This window comes from Chanos chanos, chromosome 13 (genome assembly GCF_902362185.1).
Source record: "Chanos chanos chromosome 13, fChaCha1.1, whole genome shotgun sequence".
In the NCBI taxonomy this organism is placed as follows: domain Eukaryota; kingdom Metazoa; phylum Chordata; class Actinopteri; order Gonorynchiformes; family Chanidae; genus Chanos; species Chanos chanos.
Genome location: NC_044507.1, coordinates 720,001 through 742,500, shown reverse-complemented (window position 1 = coordinate 742,500; position 22,500 = coordinate 720,001). Strand labels below are relative to the sequence as shown.

Genomic DNA, 22,500 nt, shown 5'->3' with positions numbered 1-22,500 from the left:
AGTCACACATTGGCTACGGTCATGTGAATGTTAGGTTGTAGTTAAAGGTCTAAAGTTGCAGAAGATTTCTACTCACACTACCTTTCATTCTACACCAGTTTTTTTCAGACTAGTTCTAGAGCCTGACTCTTCATGTGTAACAGAACCGTGTCAGACACTCAGGCGTGCACGTCTGTTGTGCCCGTTTGGACCGGGATCAGGGAATAACAGTCAAAGGTTAAACAGACAGTGGTTGTGGTCTAAGCCCTCTGTTTTTCTACACCTTCTTTCAGTTCCCAACCTGGGTCAGGACAGAGATGGAATCTGCCGCTCATGGGGACAGCACCACTTTGAGACATTTGATGGGATGTATTACTACTTCCCTGGTACCTGCTCTTACATCCTGGCCAAAGACTGCCACTCCTCAGAGCCCCAGTACACAGTGTGGGTAAGTCACTCTGACCTGTGACGACACAGCCTAATGTTCCCACTGTGTTAAAGAAGCCCAGGCTAAATTACAGTCTGTGCTCTGTGCTCTGGTTTGCTTTTGAGGTTTGAAAGATTTCCTTTACTTATTATAACAGAATTTTCCCTGAAGTTCACCTTTCTCTTTGGCTTCCTGTGTTTCTTTCTGTCCTTCTCTGTTTTCTCTCTGTGTCTGTCTCTCTGTCTCTGTCTTTCTCTCGGTGTCTCTCTCAGGTCCATAACAGCCGTCGGTGCCGTAGTTCAGTGTATTCTTGTTCTCGGTCTCTTAGTTTGTTCTTTCCAAACGAGGAGGAGATATTTATCAGTGGATATCAGGTACAAAAGGGTGGACACAGGTGAGTCTGTCATCAACTACTGCCACATACAGAGAAATACATATCTTTAGAACTGAGCAGTAATTCAGAGCCGTGATAATGAGTATAATGGTGATATTGATTATAATGGTGACATTGATTATAATAGTGATAATGAATATACTGGTGATATTGATTTTAATGGTGATATTGATTTTAATGGTGATAGTGAGTATAATGGTGACAATGATTATAATGGTTATAGTGATTATAATGGTGATAGTGAGTATAATGGTGATAATGATTATAATGGTGACAGTGAGTATAATGGTGATAGTGATTATAATGGTGATAATGATTATGATGGTGACAGTGAGTATAATGGTGATAGTGAATATAATGGTGATAATGATTATAATGGTGAAAGTGAGTATAATGGTGATAGTGAGTATAATGGTGATAATGATTATAATGGTGATAGTGAGTATAATGGTGATAGTGAATATAATGGTGATAATGATTATAATGGTGATAGTGAGTATAATGGTGATAATGATTATGATGGTGACAGTGAGTATAATGGTGATAGGGATAGAAAGAACTGGTCGGTGTCACAGTAACAATAAGCATAATCACCTTTATGTGAGTTGACAATTGGTGTTAGTGGTGACACAAGTTACAGTGCACTATTATTTGTTTGTTGTTGTTTGTTGAGCCTGTGTTTGTTATTATCATTATTATTATTATTTTTGTTATTATGTCGTATTCATTTCTCTCACTCTGTCTATCTCTCTCTCTCTCTCTCTCTGTCTCTCTCTCTCTCTCTCACTCTGTCTCTCTCTCTCTCTCTCTCTCTGTCTGTCTGTCTCACTCTGTCTCTCTCTCTGTCTGTCTGTCTCACTCTGTCTCTCTCTCTCTGTCTGTCTGTCTCTCTCTCTCTCTTTCTCTCTCTGTCTGTCTGTCTGTCTCTCTCTCTGGTGCTCAGACTGACTCTACCTCAGACAGTGCGTAATGTTTTCATTGAGCGCCTTGCCGACTACATCCTGGTGAAGAGCACGTTTGGCTTCTCGCTGGCGTGGGATGGGGCCAGTGGCGTCTACCTCAAAATGACAGAGGGGCACAAAGGACGCCCCTGTGGGCTGTGTGGAAACTACAATGACGAAGGCTCGGATGACATCAGCACCAGCAGGGGTGAGACAAAAAATGCCTGGAGCACACTTACCTTCTCACTCAGCGGCAAATTGAGCCCAATTATATCAGCTCAGAGCCCGGCCAAACTGGCCCCGCCCAGCCTGGCCCCGCCCAGCCTGGGGAAAGCTGCAGTGGAGTGGGCAGAGCGGTGACAGGGGAAGAGGAGAAGTGAAGGATGATCTGTGTGTGTCTGTGGAGTTAATTATTTATTAGTTAGTATTTCATATCCAGGAGATATTTTGTTTATGCTAACCTAAGTAAACTGCTAACTGCTTAAATGTGGCCGCTTGGATGCGTGTGTCTGTAACGGTTGTGCGTATAAATGTCAGTGTCTGTAGTGGTTGTGTGTATAAATGTCAGTGTCTGTAGTGGTTGTGTGTATAAATGTCAGTGTCTGTAGTGGTTGTGTGTATAAATGTCAGTGTCTGTAGTGGTTGTGTGTATAAATGTCAGTGTCTGTAACGGTTGTGTGTATAAATGTCAGTGTCTGTAACGGTTGTGTGTATAAATGTCAGTGTCTGTAGTGGTTGTGTGTATAAATGTCAGTGTCTGTAGTGGTTGTGTGTATAAATGTCAGTGTCTGTAGTGGTTGTGTGTATAAATGTCAGTGTCTGTAACGGTTGTGTGTATAAATGTCAGTGTCTGTAGTGGTTGTGTGTATAAATGTCAGTGTCTGTAGTGGTTGTGTGTATAAATGTCAGTGTCTGTAGTGGTTGTGTGTATAAATGTCAGTGTCTGTAACGGTTGTGTGTATAAATGTCAGTGTCTGTAACGGTTGTGTGTATAAATGTCAGTGTCTGTAGTGGTTGTGTGTATAAATGTCAGTGTCTGTAATGGTTGTGTGTATAAATGTCAGTGTCTGTAGTGGTTGTGTGTATAAATGTCAGTGTCTGTAGTGGTTGTGTGTATAAATGTCAGTGTCTGTAGTGGTTGTGTGTATAAATGTCAGTGTCTGTAACGGTTGTGTGTATAAATGTCAGTGTCTGTAGTGGTTGTGTGTATAAATGTCAGTGTCTGTAGTGGTTGTGTGTATAAATGTCAGTGTCTGTAGTGGTTGTGTGTATAAATGTCAGTGTCTGTAGTGGTTGTGTGTATAAATGTCAGTGTCTGTAACGGTTGTGTGTATAAATGTCAGTGTCTGTAGTGGTTGTGTGTATAAATGTCAGTGTCTGTAGTGGTTGTGTGTATAAATGTCAGTGTCTGTAGTGGTTGTGTGTATAAATGTCAGTGTCTGTAACGGTTGTGTGTATAAATGTCAGTGTCTGTAGTGGTTGTGTGTATGAATGTCAGTGTCTGTAGTGGTTGTGTGTATAAATGTCAGTGTCTGTAACGGTTGTGTGTATAAATGTCAGTGTCTGTAGTGGTTGTGTGTATAAATGTCAGTGTCTGTAGTGGTTGTGTGTATAAATGTCAGTGTCTGTTGTGGTTGTGTGTATAAATGTCAGTGTCTGTTGTGGTTGTGTGTATAAATGTCAGTGTCTGTAACGGTTGTGTGTATAAATGTCAGTGTCTGTAGTGGTTGTGTGTATAAATGTCAGTGTCTGTTATGGTTGTGTGTATAAATGTCAGTGTCTGTAGTGGTTGTGTGTATGAATGTCAGTGTCTGTTATGGTTGTGTGTATAAATGTCAGTGTCTGTTATGGTTGTGTGTATAAATGTCAGTGTCTGTTATGGTTGTGTGTATAAATGTCAGTGTCTGTAGTGGTTGTGTGTATGAATGTCAGTGTCTGTAACGGTCGTGTGTATAAATGTCAGTGTCTGTAGTGGTTGTGTGTATGAATGTCAGTGTCTGTAGTGGTTGTGTGTATGAATGTCAGTGTCTGTAGTGGTTGTGTGTATAAATGTCAGTGTCTGTAACGGTTGTGTGTATAAATGTCAGTGTCTGTAACGGTTGTGTGTATGAATGTCAGTGTCTGTAACGGTCGTGTGTATAAATGTCAGTGTCTGTAGTGGTTGTGTGTATGAATGTCAGTGTCTGTAACGGTTGTGTGTATAAATGTCAGTGTCTGTAACGGTTGTGTGTATAAATGTCAGTGTCTGTAGTGGTTGTGTGTATAAATGTCAGTGTCTGTAGTGGTTGTGTGTATAAATGTCAGTGTCTGTTATGGTTGTGTGTATAAATGTCAGTGTCTGTAGTGGTTGTGTGTATAAATGTCAGTGTCTGTAGTGGTTGTGTGTATAAATGTCAGTGTCTGTAACGGTTGTGTGTATAAATGTCAGTGTCTGTAACGGTTGTGTGTATAAATGTCAGTGTCTGTAGTGGTTGTGTGTATAAATGTCAGTGTCTGTAGTGGTTGTGTGTATGAATGTCAGTGTCTGTAGTGGTTGTGTGTATAAATGTCAGTGTCTGTAGTGGTTGTGTGTATAAATGTCAGTGTCTGTTGTGGTTGTGTGTATAAATGTCAGTGTCTGTAGTGGTTGTGTGTATAAATGTCAGTGTCTGTAGTGGTTGTGTGTATAAATGTCAGTGTCTGTAACGGTTGTGTGTATGAATGTCAGTGTCTGTAGTGGTTGTGTGTATGAATGTCAGTGTCTGTTGTGGTTGTGTGTATAAATGTCAGTGTCTGTAGTGGTTGTGTGTATAAATGTCAGTGTCTGTAGTGGTTGTGTGTATAAATGTCAGTGTCTGTAACGGTTGTGTGTATGAATGTCAGTGTCTGTAGTGGTTGTGTGTATGAATGTCAGTGTCTGTTGTGGTTGTGTGTATAAATGTCAGTGTCTGTAGTGGTTGTGTGTATAAATGTCAGTGTCTGTAGTGGTTGTGTGTATAAATGTCAGTGTCTGTAACGGTTGTGTGTATAAATGTCAGTGTCTGTAGTGGTTGTGTGTATAAATGTCAGTGTCTGTAGTGGTTGTGTGTATAAATGTCAGTGTCTGTAGTGGTTGTGTGTATGAATGTCAGTGTCTGTAGTGGTTGTGTGTATGAATGTCAGTGTCTGTAACGGTTGTGTGTATAAATGTCAGTGTCTGTAGTGGTTGTGTGTATAAATGTCAGTGTCTGTAGTGGTTGTGTGTATGAATGTCAGTGTCTGTAACGGTTGTGTGTATAAATGTCAGTGTCTGTAGTGGTTGTGTGTATAAATGTCAGTGTCTGTTGTGGTTGTGTGTATAAATGTCAGTGTCTGTTGTGGTTGTGTGTATAAATGTCAGTGTCTGTAGTGGTTGTGTGTATGAATGTCAGTGTCTGTAGTGGTTGTGTGTATAAATGTCAGTGTCTGTAACGGTTGTGTGTATAAATGTCAGTGTCTGTAACGGTTGTGTGTATAAATGTCAGTGTCTGTAGTGGTTGTGTGTATAAATGTCAGTGTCTGTAGTGGTTGTGTGTATAAATGTCAGTGTCTGTAGTGGTTGTGTGTATGAATGTCAGTGTCTGTAGTGGTTGTGTGTATAAATGTCAGTGTCTGTAACGGTTGTGTGTATAAATGTCAGTGTCTGTAGTGGTTGTGTGTATGAATGTCAGTGTCTGTAGTGGTTGTGTGTATGAATGTCAGTGTCTGTAGTGGTTGTGTGTATAAATGTCAGTGTCTGTAACGGTTGTGTGTATAAATGTCAGTGTCTGTAACGGTTGTGTGTATGAATGTCAGTGTCTGTAACGGTCGTGTGTATAAATGTCAGTGTCTGTAGTGGTTATGTGTATGAATGTCAGTGTCTGTAACGGTTGTGTGTATAAATGTCAGTGTCTGTAACGGTTGTGTGTATAAATGTCAGTGTCTGTAGTGGTTGTGTGTATAAATGTCAGTGTCTGTAGTGGTTGTGTGTATAAATGTCAGTGTCTGTTATGGTTGTGTGTATAAATGTCAGTGTCTGTAGTGGTTGTGTGTATAAATGTCAGTGTCTGTAGTGGTTGTGTGTATAAATGTCAGTGTCTGTAACGGTTGTGTGTATAAATGTCAGTGTCTGTAACGGTTGTGTGTATAAATGTCAGTGTCTGTAGTGGTTGTGTGTATAAATGTCAGTGTCTGTAGTGGTTGTGTGTATGAATGTCAGTGTCTGTAGTGGTTGTGTGTATAAATGTCAGTGTCTGTAGTGGTTGTGTGTATAAATGTCAGTGTCTGTTGTGGTTGTGTGTATAAATGTCAGTGTCTGTAGTGGTTGTGTGTATAAATGTCAGTGTCTGTAGTGGTTGTGTGTATAAATGTCAGTGTCTGTAACGGTTGTGTGTATGAATGTCAGTGTCTGTAGTGGTTGTGTGTATGAATGTCAGTGTCTGTTGTGGTTGTGTGTATAAATGTCAGTGTCTGTAGTGGTTGTGTGTATAAATGTCAGTGTCTGTAGTGGTTGTGTGTATAAATGTCAGTGTCTGTAACGGTTGTGTGTATAAATGTCAGTGTCTGTAGTGGTTGTGTGTATAAATGTCAGTGTCTGTAGTGGTTGTGTGTATAAATGTCAGTGTCTGTAGTGGTTGTGTGTATGAATGTCAGTGTCTGTAGTGGTTGTGTGTATGAATGTCAGTGTCTGTAACGGTTGTGTGTATAAATGTCAGTGTCTGTAGTGGTTGTGTGTATAAATGTCAGTGTCTGTAGTGGTTGTGTGTATGAATGTCAGTGTCTGTAACGGTTGTGTGTATAAATGTCAGTGTCTGTAGTGGTTGTGTGTATAAATGTCAGTGTCTGTTGTGGTTGTGTGTATAAATGTCAGTGTCTGTTGTGGTTGTGTGTATAAATGTCAGTGTCTGTAGTGGTTGTGTGTATAAATGTCAGTGTCTGTAACGGTTGTGTGTATAAATGTCAGTGTCTGTAACGGTTGTGTGTATAAATGTCAGTGTCTGTAGTGGTTGTGTGTATAAATGTCAGTGTCTGTAGTGGTTGTGTGTATGAATGTCAGTGTCTGTAGTGGTTGTGTGTATAAATGTCAGTGTCTGTAGTGGTTGTGTGTATAAATGTCAGTGTCTGTTGTGGTTGTGTGTATAAATGTCAGTGTCTGTAGTGGTTGTGTGTATAAATGTCAGTGTCTGTAGTGGTTGTGTGTATAAATGTCAGTGTCTGTAACGGTTGTGTGTATGAATGTCAGTGTCTGTAGTGGTTGTGTGTATGAATGTCAGTGTCTGTTGTGGTTGTGTGTATAAATGTCAGTGTCTGTAGTGGTTGTGTGTATAAATGTCAGTGTCTGTAGTGGTTGTGTGTATAAATGTCAGTGTCTGTAACGGTTGTGTGTATAAATGTCAGTGTCTGTAGTGGTTGTGTGTATAAATGTCAGTGTCTGTAGTGGTTGTGTGTATAAATGTCAGTGTCTGTAGTGGTTGTGTGTATGAATGTCAGTGTCTGTAGTGGTTGTGTGTATGAATGTCAGTGTCTGTAACGGTTGTGTGTATAAATGTCAGTGTCTGTAGTGGTTGTGTGTATAAATGTCAGTGTCTGTAGTGGTTGTGTGTATGAATGTCAGTGTCTGTAACGGTTGTGTGTATAAATGTCAGTGTCTGTAGTGGTTGTGTGTATAAATGTCAGTGTCTGTTGTGGTTGTGTGTATAAATGTCAGTGTCTGTTGTGGTTGTGTGTATAAATGTCAGTGTCTGTAGTGGTTGTGTGTATGAATGTCAGTGTCTGTAGTGGTTGTGTGTATAAATGTCAGTGTCTGTAACGGTTGTGTGTATAAATGTCAGTGTCTGTAACGGTTGTGTGTATAAATGTCAGTGTCTGTAGTGGTTGTGTGTATAAATGTCAGTGTCTGTAGTGGTTGTGTGTATAAATGTCAGTGTCTGTAGTGGTTGTGTGTATAAATGTCAGTGTCTGTAACGGTTGTGTGTATAAATGTCAGTGTCTGTAACGGTTGTGTGTATAAATGTCAGTGTCTGTAACGGTTGTGTGTATAAATGTCAGTGTCTGTAGTGGTTGTGTGTATAAATGTCAGTGTCTGTAGTGGTTGTGTGTATAAATGTCAGTGTCTGTAGTGGTTGTGTGTATAAATGTCAGTGTCTGTAACGGTTGTGTGTATAAATGTCAGTGTCTGTAGTGGTTGTGTGTATAAATGTCAGTGTCTGTAGTGGTTGTGTGTATGAATGTCAGTGTCTGTAACGGTTATGTGTATAAACACTGGTGTTTGTAATGGTTGTACAGGGTTTCAGACAGATGACATTGCTGAGTTTGGGAATAGCTGGGCTGTGGACCTGCCCAGTGAGAGACGATGTCCAGCCGTGGACGATGAATTTCCCAGTCCTTGCCAGTCAGAATCCAGTATGGATGTGAGTTTCCTTCATTTAAACTCACAAAGCTCTGGCTTACATTTGGATTTCAGCATGTTTTTGTTTTGAGCAATGGTTTTCTGATGTGGTATTGATCTCTCTCTCTCGGTTCTATGTGTGTATGTAATACATGTATAATTGTGTGTGTATATGTGTGTGTGTATCTACTGTATATATGTATAATTGATTGCGTGTGTGTGTGTGTATAGTGTGTGTAATATATATTTATCCTGTGTGTGTTTTGAACAGGACGCCATTGAGAAGTGCAGTGTGTAATATATATTTATCCTGTGTGTGTTTTGAACAGGACGCCATTGAGAAGTGCAGTGTGTAATATATATTTATCCTGTGTGTGTTTTGAACAGGACGCCATTGAGAAGTGCAGTGCTCTGTTGTTCTTCCCTTTCATTTCCTGTCATGAAAACATTGACCCCAATCCTTTTGTCGCCAGCTGCGTCTCCGACATGTGTGTGTAAGTCACTGTGTGTGTGTGTGTGTGTGTGTGTGTGTGTGCAAGTCACTGTGTGTGTGTGCGTGTGTGTGTGCAAGTCACTGTGTGTGTGTGTGTGTGTGTGCATGCATGTGTGCGTAAGTCACTGTGTGTGTGTGTGTGCATGTGTGTGTTTAAATTCTGCCTTGCATTCCCCATTCCGGCAGGATTAGGCTAATTAAAATGATGAAATGTGTGTGTGTGTGTGTCAGGGTGATACAGATATGTCTGTTTGATTTTATATGGAGATCAGACCCAGATGCTGATGGAGACGGCAGTGGAGAGATCAGATCAGATGACAGGGAGATGACTGTGCATTCATTTCACACTGTTCCAGCATAGCTTCAGCTTCGCTGTGTTTTCTCTCACATAATTACACCGTATTTCTCTGATGTACACTGGGTTTTTTGTGTTGAGTCTGACATGGTTACTCTGTGTTTTAACGGTGTTTTATCTGTGTTTTCTCTGGCATAGTTACATTGTGTTTCTCTGTGTTAACTACGGATGTGCAAAAATATCATGACCAAACACTCAGTGAATCTCTCATTGTCGGAACAGCGAAGGCAAAACCAAACAAAGTTTATATTTAAGTTGTTTTTTATGTGTTATTATTTAATTTATGTTTTGGTACATATCTTTAAGTCAAAGTCCTTATGAAACATGACATGTGACTTTTAGACTTGCCCGTTTTTATTTTCAGCTATTCTGTTCAGCAAGAAGTCTTTGTATGTGCTTTGAAAGAGAGTTTCAAGTTTATTTAGAGCCCAATAGAGCTTTGCATGTCTATATATATTATATATAATAATAATAATAATACGTTTATTTAGAGCCCAATATCACTGTTTACAGTCTCAAAGGGCTTTACATGTCTATATATATTATATATAATTATAATAATAATAATAATAATAATAATAATAATAATAATAATAAGTTTATTTAGAGCCCAATATCACTGTTTACAGTCTCGAAGGGCTTTGCATGTCTATATGTATTATATATAATTATAATAATAATAATAATAAGTTTATTTAGAGCCCAATATCACTGTTTACAGTCTCAAAGGGCTTTTCATGGGGGGGGGGGGGGGGGCGACAGCATCCAAACATCCCAGTTCACCAAACACTCTATGCTCGAGAACCCTCCAGATCTGCTCCTTTACCTAGTAAAGAGCTGTTAGCAAAAGGCTTGGCTAAACAGATAAGTTTTCAGCCTTGACTTAAACATAGAGATTGTGTCTGAGTCTTGAACATTAATTGGGAGGCTGTTCCATAACTGTGGGGCTCTGTTAGAGAAGGCTCTCCCCCCTGCTGTAGCCATCATAACTCGAGGTACCAACAAATAGCCTGCACCTTTTGATCTAAGTAGGCGTGGTGGATCATAAAAGACCAGGAGTTCGCGCAGGTACTGTGGCGCAAGACCATTTAATGCTCTATAGTTTAATAGTAAGATTTTATAATCAATACGAGATTTGACTGGGAGCCAGTGCAGCGTGGATAAGATAGGACTGATGTGGTCATATCTATTGGTTCTAGTAAGAACTCTGGCTGCTGCATTCTGGACTAACTGCATTTTATTTATACACCTATTAGAACATCCAGACAGTAAGGCATTACAATAGTCTAACCTAGAGGTAATGAAAGCATGAACTAGTTTTTCTGCATCGTGAAATGACATTGCATTCAGGTTGGTTTTGTTTTTAAGGAACTATACCCACGTGTTCCTCACATAAAAAGATGTTGGTACACAAGCCTTTGGCCTTTTCATTAGTGGTTTTCACGGTTTGTTTCCAATGACTCTGCAATTGTAAATTTGAATTCCCTTTAGAGCCTTTTAAACATCTCTCCAAATATGGAGGCTGCTATTTAGCATTTCATTTCTCATTCTTATCAATTCAATATCAAATCGGAATCGAATCAAATTGGATTGGATCAAATCATTAGCTTGTGAATCCGAATCGAAACGAATCAGGGCATCTGTGCCAATACCCAGCCCCAAAGTTAACTGTTTTCCCTGTTTTCATACTGACATGATTACACTGGTTTTTCTCTGACATAGTTGCTCTGTGTTGTCTTTGTGCTCTCACTGTGTTCTGTGCTCAGCCACGTGACTTTTATATGACATATTTGTGTCTGATGTTGGATCAGTGCTCTGCACGTTTTCTAATAGAGTGATGTGTTGATGTGGTGAAAGTGAAAGTTCATTCCTAAGACAACAGATTTGCCAATGAGCCAGATAAACACTGTACCATTGAAAGGCATTCTCTGGTCACTTGTCTTTGCCCTTTGTTTTGATTGTGTTATTCAGGTCGGATGATGAGGAGACGCTGTGTCGTTCACTGGTCGAGTACACCAGAGCCTGCTCTCATGTGGGCTACCCAGTCCGCGAGTGGAGGGACAGCTTCCCTGTCTGTGGTCTGTCAGCCAATCACATATCTCTCTCTATATATCCCACTATATGTCAGCCAATCACGTATCTGTCTCCATATATCCCCCGTATGTCAGCAAATCACATATCTGTCTCTGTCTATCCCTGTATATGTCCCACTGCTGTACTCACCAACAATCACAATCACTTAACCCACTATACATTCTAATATATAACCCACTATACATTCTCATATATGTCCCACTAATATTGTACTAAATATTGCATTTCTTGTCCTAATGTGTATTTGTATTGACCTCAGTGTGTGCTGGTGATTTCAGTGTATGATGGTGTATTTTTGGGTGTGATGGTGTTTTTACTGTGTGATGGTGTGTTTTTATTGTGTGATGGTGTGTTTTTATTGTGTGATGGTGTGTTTTACTGTGTGATGGTGTGGTTTACTGTGTGATGGTGTGTTTTTATTGCGTGATTGTGTGTTTTTATTGTGTGATGGTGTTTTTATTGCGTGATGGGGTGTTTTTATTGTGTGATGGTGTTTTTATTGTGTGATGGTGTGTTTTACTGTGTGATGGTGTGTTTTACTGTGTGATGGTGTGTTTTACTGTGTGATGGTGTGTTTTTATTGCGTGATGGTGTGTTTTTATTGCGTGATGGTGTGTTTTATTGTGTGATGGTGTGTTTTATTGTGTGATGGTGTGTTTTACTGTGTGATGGTGTGTTTTTATTGTGTGATTGTGTGTTTTTATTGTGTGATGGTGTTTTTATTGCGTGATGGTGTGTTTTTATTGTGTGATGGTGTTTTTATTGTGTGATGGTGTGTTTTACTGTGTGATGGGGTGTTTTTATTGTGTGATGGTGTGTTTTACTGTGTGATGGGGTGTTTTTATTGTGTGATGGTGTTTTTATTGTGTGATGGTGTGTTTTTGTTGTGTGATGGTGTGTTTTATTGTGTGATGGTGTGTTTTATTGTGTGATGGTGTGTTTTATTGTGTGATGGTGTGTTCTATTGTGTGATGGTGTGTTTTATTGTGTGATGGTGTGTTTTATTGTGTGATGGTGTGTTTTATTGTGTGATGGTGTGTTTTTATTGTGTGATGGTGTGTTTTACTGTGTGATGGTGTGTTTTTATTGTGTGATGGTGTGTTTTTACTGTGTGATGGTGTGTTTTACTGTGTGATGGTGTTTTTATTGTGTGATGGTGTGTTTTACTGTGTGACGGTGTGCTTTGGTTGTGTGATGGTGTGTTTTAAGTTCAAGTTCAAGTTTATTTAGAGCCCAATATCACTGTTTACAGTCTCAAGGGGCTTTACAGGCCACAACAATCAAATCAAAATATGACGGCACCCCCTGACTTAATCCTCATGGCGGGCAAGAAAAAACTCCCCAAAAACCCAAGAGGGAATGGGAAAATGGGAGAAATCTTGAGGAGGACCACAGAGAGAGGAGACCCCTCCTTAGTCAGACAGGTGTGCAATAGGTGCCGACCACGTGGGCAGTTACAGCTGAAAGTAAATTGGGGCATGAACAAAGGGGATGGTGATGCAGACAGGAGGCTGACGGGGGATGGAAGATGATAACACCAGGATGGATCAGTCCACAGGGCGGGAGGAGTCAGGATCACTGGTGTCTCAGGAGTAGCATGTGTGGCTCGACAGAGAGAGAGAGAGAGAGAGAGAGAGAGGGAGAGAGAGAGAGAGAGAGAGGCACATTGTTAGATGTTCATTTCCACATAATGGTTGAGGTAAATATACATCGTGTGCCGAGTGCAGGCAGGGACTCCAGCAAGACTAACTAGTACAGCATAGCTAAAAGGGAGAGCTAGAAGGTAATATGGACATGATGGCACTCTGGGACACAAGGCGGCCACCCACTCCACAGTCAACAAACCTGAGTGAACATGTTAAAGTGGGGGGGCGACAGCATCCAAACATCCCAGTTCACCAAACAATCTATGCCCGAGAATACTCCAGATCTGCTCCTTTGCCTAGTAAAGAGCTATTAGCAAAAGGCTTGGCTAAACAGATAAGTTTTCAGCCTTGACTTAAACATAGAGACTGTGTCTGAGTCTCGAACATTAATTGGGAGGCTATTCCATAACTGTGGGGCTCTGTAAGAGAAGGCTCTGCCCCCTGCTGTAGCCATCATAACTCGAGGTACCAACAAATAGCCTGCACCTTTTGATCTAAGTAGGCGTGGTGGATCATAAAAGACCAGGAGTTCGCGCAGGTACTGTGGCGCAAGACCATTTAATGCTCTATATGTTAATAGTAAGATTTTATAATCAATACGAGATTTGACTGGGAGCCAGTGCAGTGTGGATAAGATAGGGGTGATGTGATCATATTTTTTGGTTCTAGTAAGAACTCTGGCCGCTGCATTCTGAACTAACTGTAGCTTATTTATACACCTAGTAGAGCATCCAGACAGTAAGGCATTACAGTAGTCTAATCTAGAGGTAATGAAAGCATGAACCAATTTTTCAGCATCTTGAAATGACAATGCATTTCTTATCTTGTTAATATTTCTAAGATGAAAGAAGGCTATCCTGGTAATATTATCTACATGAGCTTCAAATGAAAGACTGGGGTCAATAATTACACCAAGATCTTTTACTGCTGCACCTAATGAAAGAGAAAGGCCATCCAGAGTAACTATGTGGTCGGAAAGCTTACTCCTAGCTGCATGTGATCCTAGTACAAGTACTTCTGTTTTTTCAGTGTTGAGTGAGAGGAAATTCGTAAGCATCCAGTGCCTAATATCCTTTAGACATTCCTCAATTTTGTTAAGTTGGTGTCTCTCGTCTGGCTTCGCTGAGACATACAACTGTGTGTCATCAGCATAGCAGTGGAAGCTAATACCGTGTTTACGAATAACATTACCTAGAGGTAGCATATATAAAGAGAAAAGCAGTGGGCCTAAAACAGAACCTTGCGGGACTCCGAGCTTTACCTCAGTATGTGCAGAGGACTCACCATTTACATCAACAAACTGATAACGATCAGTTAAGTAGGACCTAAGCCATAAGAGGGCCGTTCCCTTAACTCCAACAACATTTTCTAGTCTATCAAGGAGAATGGTATGATCAATGGTGTCAAAGGCTGCACTGAGGTCAAGTAGCACAAGCAAGGAGACACAACCCTGATCAGAGGCCAGTAAGAGGTCATTTGCAACTTTAACCAGTGCTGTCTCTGTGCTATGATGAGGCCTAAATCCTGACTGATACAGTTCATGGATGTTATTCTTATGTAAGTATGAGCATAACTGCTGTGCTACAGCCCTTTCTAGGATCTTGGAAATAAAGGGGAGGTTAGATATTGGCCTGTAGTTGGACAATGAACAGGGGTCAAGGTCAGGTTTTTTAATTAGGGGTTTGATAACTGCTAGTTTAAAAGATTTAGGTACATAGCCAGTACTAAGGGAGGAATTGATTATTTTTAGAAGCGGTTCGATGACTACTGGCAGTATCTGCTTAAGGAAACGTGTAGGTAAGGGATCTAGTACACAAGTTGGTGATTTTGATGAAGAAATTAGTGAGGTCAATTCGGTCGCTTGAAGGGGAGTAAAACATTCTAATCGATCTGATATAGTTATATTGTTATCTACAGTGTTAGTGATCAAATTATCTGGTTTAAAATTTATAGCCTGGATTGTTTGTCTGATATTTTCAATTTTGCTATTGAAAAAATTCTGTTTTACTGTGTGATGGTGTGTTTTTATTGTGTGACGGTGTTTTTATTGTGTGATGGTGTTTTTATTGTGTGATGGTGTGTTTTACTGTGTAATGGTGTGCTTTGGTTGTGTGACGGTGTGCTTTGGTTGTGTGATGGTGTGTTTTATTGTGTGACGTGTGTTTTACTGTGTGATGGTGTGTTTTTGTTGTGTGATGGTGTGTTTTTACTGTGTGATGGTGTGTTTTACTGTGTGATGGTGTTTTTATTGCGTGATGGTGTGTTTTTATTGCGTGATGGTGTGTTTTTATTGTGTGATGGTGTGTTTTTGTTGTGTGACGGTGTGCTTTGGTTGTGTGATGGTGTGTTTTTGTTGTGTGACGGTGTGTTTTACAGTGTGATGGTGTGTGATAGTGTTTTTGTAGTGTGTGACGGTGTGTTTTGGGTTTTCCAGCGGATGGTTGTGAAGAGAGCTTCGTCTATAGAGACTGTGTGATGGTGTGTTTTATTGTGTGACGGTGTGTCTTATTGTGTGACGGTGTGTTTTGGGTTTTCCAGCGGATGGTTGTGAAGAGAGCTTTGTCCATAGAGACTGTATCAGCTGCTGTCCGCCCTCCTGCACCTTTGAGAAAGAGTGTTTGGGCACGAACCTACACTGCCTGGATGGGTGCTACTGTCCTGATGGTCTGTCCTCTATATCAGCCTAATATCTCTCTCTCTCTGCTACTGTCCTGATGGTCTGTCCTCTATATCAGCCTAATATCTCTCTCTCTCTGACTCCTTCCTTCCTTTCTGAGCTGATCATTTCCACACTTCCTCTTTCTCTCCTGCTCAGGGTTGATCCTGCAGAATGGCTCGTGTATAGAGGTGTCTCAGTGCCCGTGTGTGTACCATGGCACTGCCTTTCCTCTGGGCCATGTTCTGGAGCAGGGTTGCAGTGTGTGGTGAGTGAGACCAGCTCTTCTCTCTTTATGTCTAATAAAGGTATTAAAGGTTAGTCCTCCACTACGAGGTCCATGTTCTAATAGGGTTTTAATCTAGCACACCTAAACAGTCTCACCCAAATACCATATCAATACTGAACTCCCTGACCTTACTACAAAATACTACAAAACATCAGTGACTCATCTGCAAGCATTAATCACAGTTTGCAACAGTGACCACTGTTGTAAGAGACAGAGGGTTTTTTCACTAAGATCAATTGTCATTTTAGTGTCTGTATGGGAGGGGTGTGGAACTGCACAGAGAGCAACTGCACTGGTGAGCATTACATTACCTTACATTACCTTATATTACCTTACATTACCTTACATTACCTTATATTACCTTACATTACCTTACATTACCTTATATTACCTTATATTACCTTACATTAGCTTATATTACCTTATATTACCTCATGTTATCTTATATTACCTTACATTACCTTACATTACCTTATATTACCTCATGTTATCTTATATTACCTTACATTACCTTATATTACCTTACATTACCTTACATTACCTTATATTACCTTACATTACCTTACATTACCTTACATTGCCTTACATTACCTTATATTACCTTATATTACCTCATGTTATCTTATATTACCTTCCATTACCTTATATTACCTCATATTATCTTATATTACCTTACATTACCTTACATTACCTCATATTACCTCATATTACCTCATATTACCTTATATTACCTTACATTACCTTCCTCGTATTATCTTACATTACCTTACATTACCTTATATTACCTTACATTACCTTACATTGCCTTACATTACCTTATATTACCTTATATTACCTCATGTTATCTTATATTACCTTCCATTACCTTATATTACCTCATATTATCTTATATTACCTTACATTACCTTACATTACCTTACATTACCTCATATTACCTCATATTACCTCATATTACCTTATATTACCTTACATTACCTTATATTACCTTACATTACCTTCCTCGTATTATCTTACATTACCTTACATTACCTTACATTACCTCATATCACCTTACATTACCTTATATTACCTTATATTAGGGTCATTCCATACCAACTCACCTAGGACCCAGTTCATGTCATGGATTTTCTTGAAAAAATTCGTGTGAAAACTTCTATTAAATTAATGGGACCTTGCAAAATCCTGTAGCTCTAGTCCAAATACTTTTTTCGTTAAGAATGTTTGAATTTTGGCCTTCTGAGCTAAATTTTTGCTGAATGTTTTATATCTACTTATGAAATAAAACCACTGAATGTAATATTACAGTGAGTGAAAAATATTAAACATGAGCTAATTAAAAAAAAACTATTAAATGATGGAGTAATATAACATCTTTAAATTTTTTATATATTTGCAATGAATGGCAACTTTCCCATAAAAAAGTTTCAAGGAAATTAAAATAATCCTTCTTGGGAAAATACACAGTCAAAACATCTTAAAAAGTGGGATTTTCAGCTTCGAAGAAAAATATTATTATTATTATTATTATTATTATATTATTTAGCAAGATCTGTGGCACTCAGTTTTTATGCAGGACCAAATAACTTCTAGATGTGATAGAACTATATTAATACTACAAGGAATCAAAATTTGGTTGCAAGAAAGTGAAAACTAGTGAAGATATTAATTTTTGAAAATGAAAGATTCTTCATCTTGGTTAAAAATGATTTATTTTTATTCATTTGATTACTGTAAAACATTCAGCAACAACTATTTACATGAGCATGTTGCAAATTATCCTTAGGGTTTCTTGGATGTTCAGTACAAATTTTAACCCAATCCAGTGAAAAATAAGCAATTGGTGAGGCTTATAATAGATACACAAAGAACTGCAAAAATGATGAAATTTAGCTCAGAGGGCCAAATTATCAAAATTCATAACTAAAAAAGCATTTGGAGTAAAGCTGTAGGATTCTGCAAGTTCCCATGAATTTAATAGAAGTTTTCACATTAATTTCTTTGAGAAACTCCTTGACATTAACTTGGAAAAGTTCTGAATTCTGAGTGAGTTGGCATGGAATGACCCATTACACTACCTAACATTCCATTCCATAACACTGGATTAACATTCCATTCCATAACACTGGATCTACTTACTGACTGTATTCTAGAGATTATAAAAGATATACAGAGACCTAAGCTTAGTGTTTTTATATCATGTTTTATAAAACTGTGTGTATATGAATGCACATTAGTGTATAACTGTGTGTATATGCATGCATATTAGTGTATAACTGTGTGTATATGCATGCATATTAGTGTATAACTGTCTGTATATGCATGCATATTAGTGTATAACTGTCTGTATATGCATGCATATTAGTGTATAACTGTCTGTATATGCATGCATATTAGTGTATAACTGTGTGTATATGCATGCATATTAGTGTATAACTGTCTGTATATGCATGCATATTAGTGTGTAACTGTTGCAGTGTATATGAGTATGCACATGTATAAGTGTACGTTGTTTCCCCAGCGGAGTGTACTGTCATGGGAGACACTCATGTGACCACGTTTGATGGGCGTATCTTCATGCACATGGGAACATGCCAGTATGTTCTGGCAAAGAGTCGCGGTAGCACCAAATTCACCGTCACAGTACAGTACACAGCCTGTGGTGAGGTAATGCACACAAACTCTTTATTTGGGTGGAGTTTTCAATATAGTATATTTAAATGGAGCATTATGGAGCGTACATTGTTGTGGTATGCGTCCCATTGTACACTAAGGCCCAAAATGTAACACCATATTACATTATGGGCAGGTTGTTACATCTACGGGCAAGTTTTATATTACAGACGGGTTATTACATTACAGACTGATTCTTGTATTACAGACAGGTTTATTGGCCAATGATTATATTATCAGCTTAATTACATTGTGTTTTGTTAGATTTTTGGCAGTTACTACTTTATTGGTCATTGTTACATTATTGGTCTTATTACATAATGGCTCTTATTACATAATGAGTCTATACAGACACTTGTGACTTTAGTGTGTGTACCAGTATTAAGTAGTGAATGTTTCAGCACAGTACTCAATAGTGAGTGTTTCAGTACAATGTTCAGTATTGATTGTTTCAGTACAGTATTCAGTAATGTGTGTATCAATGTTCAGCAGTATTGTTTCAGTGGAGTCTTCAGTTCTGATTATTTCACTCAGTGAGACTGAGAGTGAATGGGCAGTTCTCTGAGTTGTTGAGTTGTTTGTTTCTTGTTTTTGTTTTTGGTTTTGGTTTTGGTTTACTCTCAGTCTCAGGAGCACTCGTGTCTCCACTCTGTGACTTTGGTGGTGAATGAGGATGTGGGCAGACAGATTACTCTGACCCGGGACAACGAGGTCATTGTAGGGGCAAACATGGCCATCAACCTACCCTACAGAGACGGTAAGGTCAAACAGGGTTCACACATAGGTCACGTCATGTTCAGCCTGAGGTCAGACAAGGGTCTCCCAAAATTCACTTAGGGGTTAAACAGAAGTTATCCAAGAGAACTTCCAGAGTCAGGGCGCGTTCTGTGGAGTGAGCAGGAAGATTGGAATGACGAAGTTCTCTTGTAATATATATTTTTTAAATATTTTATCACTGTATTTGGGGTTAATGTTAAGTTCAGAGGTCAGACCTCTGTTAATAGGATTAGTGTTAGGGTCAGAGGTCAGCCTTGTGGTAATAAACACGTGACTCACTTGTGATTTTCTGTCCTGGTTTGTTTGTTCTTTTTATCTGTGTTATGTGTCGTTTAGATGTGGTGGAGGTGCACAGCCTGAGTTCAGTTTTTGTGCGGTTGCGTGCTGCATTTGGGTTAAAGTTGCTCTATGACCCCCGGGGAGGCCGTGTTTACCTACAGCTGGACAGCAGGTGGCGCTTTGCTACACTGGGCCTCTGTGGGACTCTGAATGGAAACCTCAGGGATGACTTCCTGTAAGATAACTGCTGCTTCCCTTTTATTCACTGAGCTGAAACTTCAGTACTGTTCATTTATATTCTATACATTTATCTGCATGTTTTAGACTGTTTCTGTTCGTGCGTGCGTGCATGTGTGTGTGTTTGTGTGTGTGTTTGTGTGTCTGTTGATCTGTTCCACTCAGGTCTCCGTCCGGGATGATTGAAGGGACTCCTCAGTTGCATGTGAATGCGTGGAGAGTGTCATCTGCATGTTTCAGTCCGGTCAACATCCCCATCATAGACCCCTGTGAAATGAACCAACAGAATGGTACACACACATCACTCAGCCTCACGCGCACGCTGGTCTCACCACAGGTCATCAGACACACAACAGCAGGGCCGTCAACAGACACGCAACAGCAGGGCCGTCAACAGACACACAACAGCAGGGCCGTCAACAGACACACAACAGCAGGGCCGTCAACAGACATGCAACAGCAGGGCCGTCATCAGACGCACAACAGCAGGGCCGTCATCAGACGCACAACAGCAGGGCCGTCATCAGACGCACAACAGCAGGGCCGTTATCAGACACACAACAGCAGGGCCGTTATCAGACACGCAACAGCAGGGCCGTTATCAGACACGCAACAGCAGGGCCGTCAACAGACACGCAACAGCAGGGCCGTTATCAGACACGCAACAGCAGGGCCGTCAACAGACACACAACAGCAGGGCCGTTATCAGACACACAACAGCAGGGCCGTCAACAGACACACAACAGCAGGGCCGTTATCAGACACGCAACAGCAGGGCCGTCATCAGACACGCAACAGCAGGGCCGTTATCAGACACGCAACAGCAGGGCCGTTATCAGACACGCAACAGCAGGGCCGTTATCAGACACGCAACAGCAGGGCCGTTATCAGACACGCAACAGCAGGGCCGTCAACAGACACGCAACAGCAGGGCCGTCAACAGACACACAACAGCAGGGCCGTTATCAGACACACAACAGCAGGGCCGTTATCATACACACAACAGCAGGGCCGTTATCAGACACACAACAGCAGGGCCGTCAACAGACACACAACAGCAGGGCCGTTATCAGACACGCAACAGCAGGGCCGTCATCAGACGCACAACAGCAGGGCCGTCAACAGACACACAACAGCAGGGCCGTTATCAGACACGCAACAGCAGGGCCGTCAACAGACACACAACAGCAGGGCCGTCAACAGACACACAACAGCAGGGCCGTCAACAGAGACACAACAGCAGGGCCGTCAACAGACACGCAACAGCAGGGCCGTTATCAGACACGCAACAGCAGGGCCGTCAACAGACACACAACAGCAGGGCCGTTATCAGACACACAACAGCAGGGCCGTCATCAGACACACAACAGCAGGGCCGTCAACAGACACACAACAGCAGGGCCGTTATCAGACACGCAACAGCAGGGCCGTTATCAGACACGCAACAGCAGGGCCGTCAACAGACACACAACAGCAGGGCCGTTATCAGACACGCAACAGCAGGGCCGTCAACAGACACACAACAGCAGGGCCGTTATCAGACACGCAACAGCAGGGCCGTCAACAGACACACAACAGCAGGGCCGTTATCAGACACGCAACAGCAGGGCCGTCAACAGACACACAACAGCAGGGCCGTTATCAGACACACAACAGCAGGGCCGTTATCAGACACGCAACAGCAGGGCCGTCAACAGACACACAACAGCAGGGCCGTCAACAGACACGCAACAGCAGGGCCGTCAACAGACACGCAACAGCAGGGCCGTCATCAGACACGCAACAGCAGGGCCGTTATCAGACACACAACAGCAGGGCCGTCAACAGACACACAACAGCAGGGCCGTTATCAGACACACAACAGCAGGGCCGTTATCAGACACGCAACAGCAGGGCCGTTATCAGACACGCAACAGCAGGGCCGTTATCAGACACACAACAGCAGGGCCGTCAACAGACACACAACAGCAGGGCCGTTATCAGACACACAACAGCAGGGCCGTTATCAGACACGCAACAGCAGGGCCGTTATCAGACACGCAACAGCAGGGCCGTTATCAGATACACAACAGCAGGGCCGTCAACAGACACACAACAGCAGGGCCGTTATCAGACACACAACAGCAGGGCCGTTATCAGACATGCAACAGCAGGGCCGTTATCAGACACGCAACAGCAGGGCCGTTATCAGACACACAACAGCAGGGCCGTCATCAGACACGCAACAGCAGGGCCGTCATCAGACACGCAACAGCAGGGCCGTCAACAGACACACAACAGCAGGGCCGTTATCAGACACACAACAGCAGGGCCGTTATCAGACACGCAACAGCAGGGCCGTCAACAGACACACAACAGCAGGGCCGTTATCAGACACACAACAGCAGGGCCGTTATCAGACACGCAACAGCAGGGCCGTCAACAGACACGCAACAGCAGGGCCGTTATCAGACACGCAACAGCAGGGCCGTCAACAGACACACAACAGCAGGGCCGTTATCAGACACACAACAGCAGGGCCGTCAACAGACACGCAACAGCAGGGCCGTCAACAGACACGCAACAGCAGGGCCGTTATCAGACACGCAACAGCAGGGCCGTTATCAGACACACAACAGCAGGGCCGTCAACAGACACGCAACAGCAGGGCCGTTATCAGACACGCAACAGCAGGGCCGTCAACAGACACACAACAGCAGGGCCGTTATCAGACACACAACAGCAGGGCCGTCAACAGACACGCAACAGCAGGGCCGTTATCAGACACACAACAGCAGGGCCGTTATCAGACACACAACAGCAGGGCCGTCAACAGACACACAACAGCAGGGCCGTTATCAGACACGCAACAGCAGGGCCGTTATCAGACACACAACAGCAGGGCCGTCAACAGACACAC

At 41.5% G+C, this 22,500-nt stretch overlaps 1 protein-coding gene across 1 annotated transcript in view; it reads left to right on the top strand.

Annotated features, from left to right (window-relative positions):
* Positions 1-22,500, top strand: part of otogl (otogelin-like) — a 100,787-nt gene that overhangs the window by 4,111 nt on the left and 74,176 nt on the right. Inside the window, exons 5-17 of the mRNA XM_030790437.1 lie at positions 273-427; positions 679-800; positions 1,744-1,949; positions 8,003-8,127; positions 8,493-8,599; positions 10,925-11,031; positions 15,232-15,357; positions 15,509-15,617; positions 15,887-15,933; positions 18,157-18,302; positions 18,933-19,065; positions 19,422-19,599; positions 19,767-19,891. Coding sequence (XP_030646297.1) covers positions 273-427; positions 679-800; positions 1,744-1,949; positions 8,003-8,127; positions 8,493-8,599; positions 10,925-11,031; positions 15,232-15,357; positions 15,509-15,617; positions 15,887-15,933; positions 18,157-18,302; positions 18,933-19,065; positions 19,422-19,599; positions 19,767-19,891 — 1,686 coding nt within the window. The remainder of the gene's footprint in view (positions 1-272; positions 428-678; positions 801-1,743; positions 1,950-8,002; positions 8,128-8,492; positions 8,600-10,924; positions 11,032-15,231; positions 15,358-15,508; positions 15,618-15,886; positions 15,934-18,156; positions 18,303-18,932; positions 19,066-19,421; positions 19,600-19,766; positions 19,892-22,500) is intronic.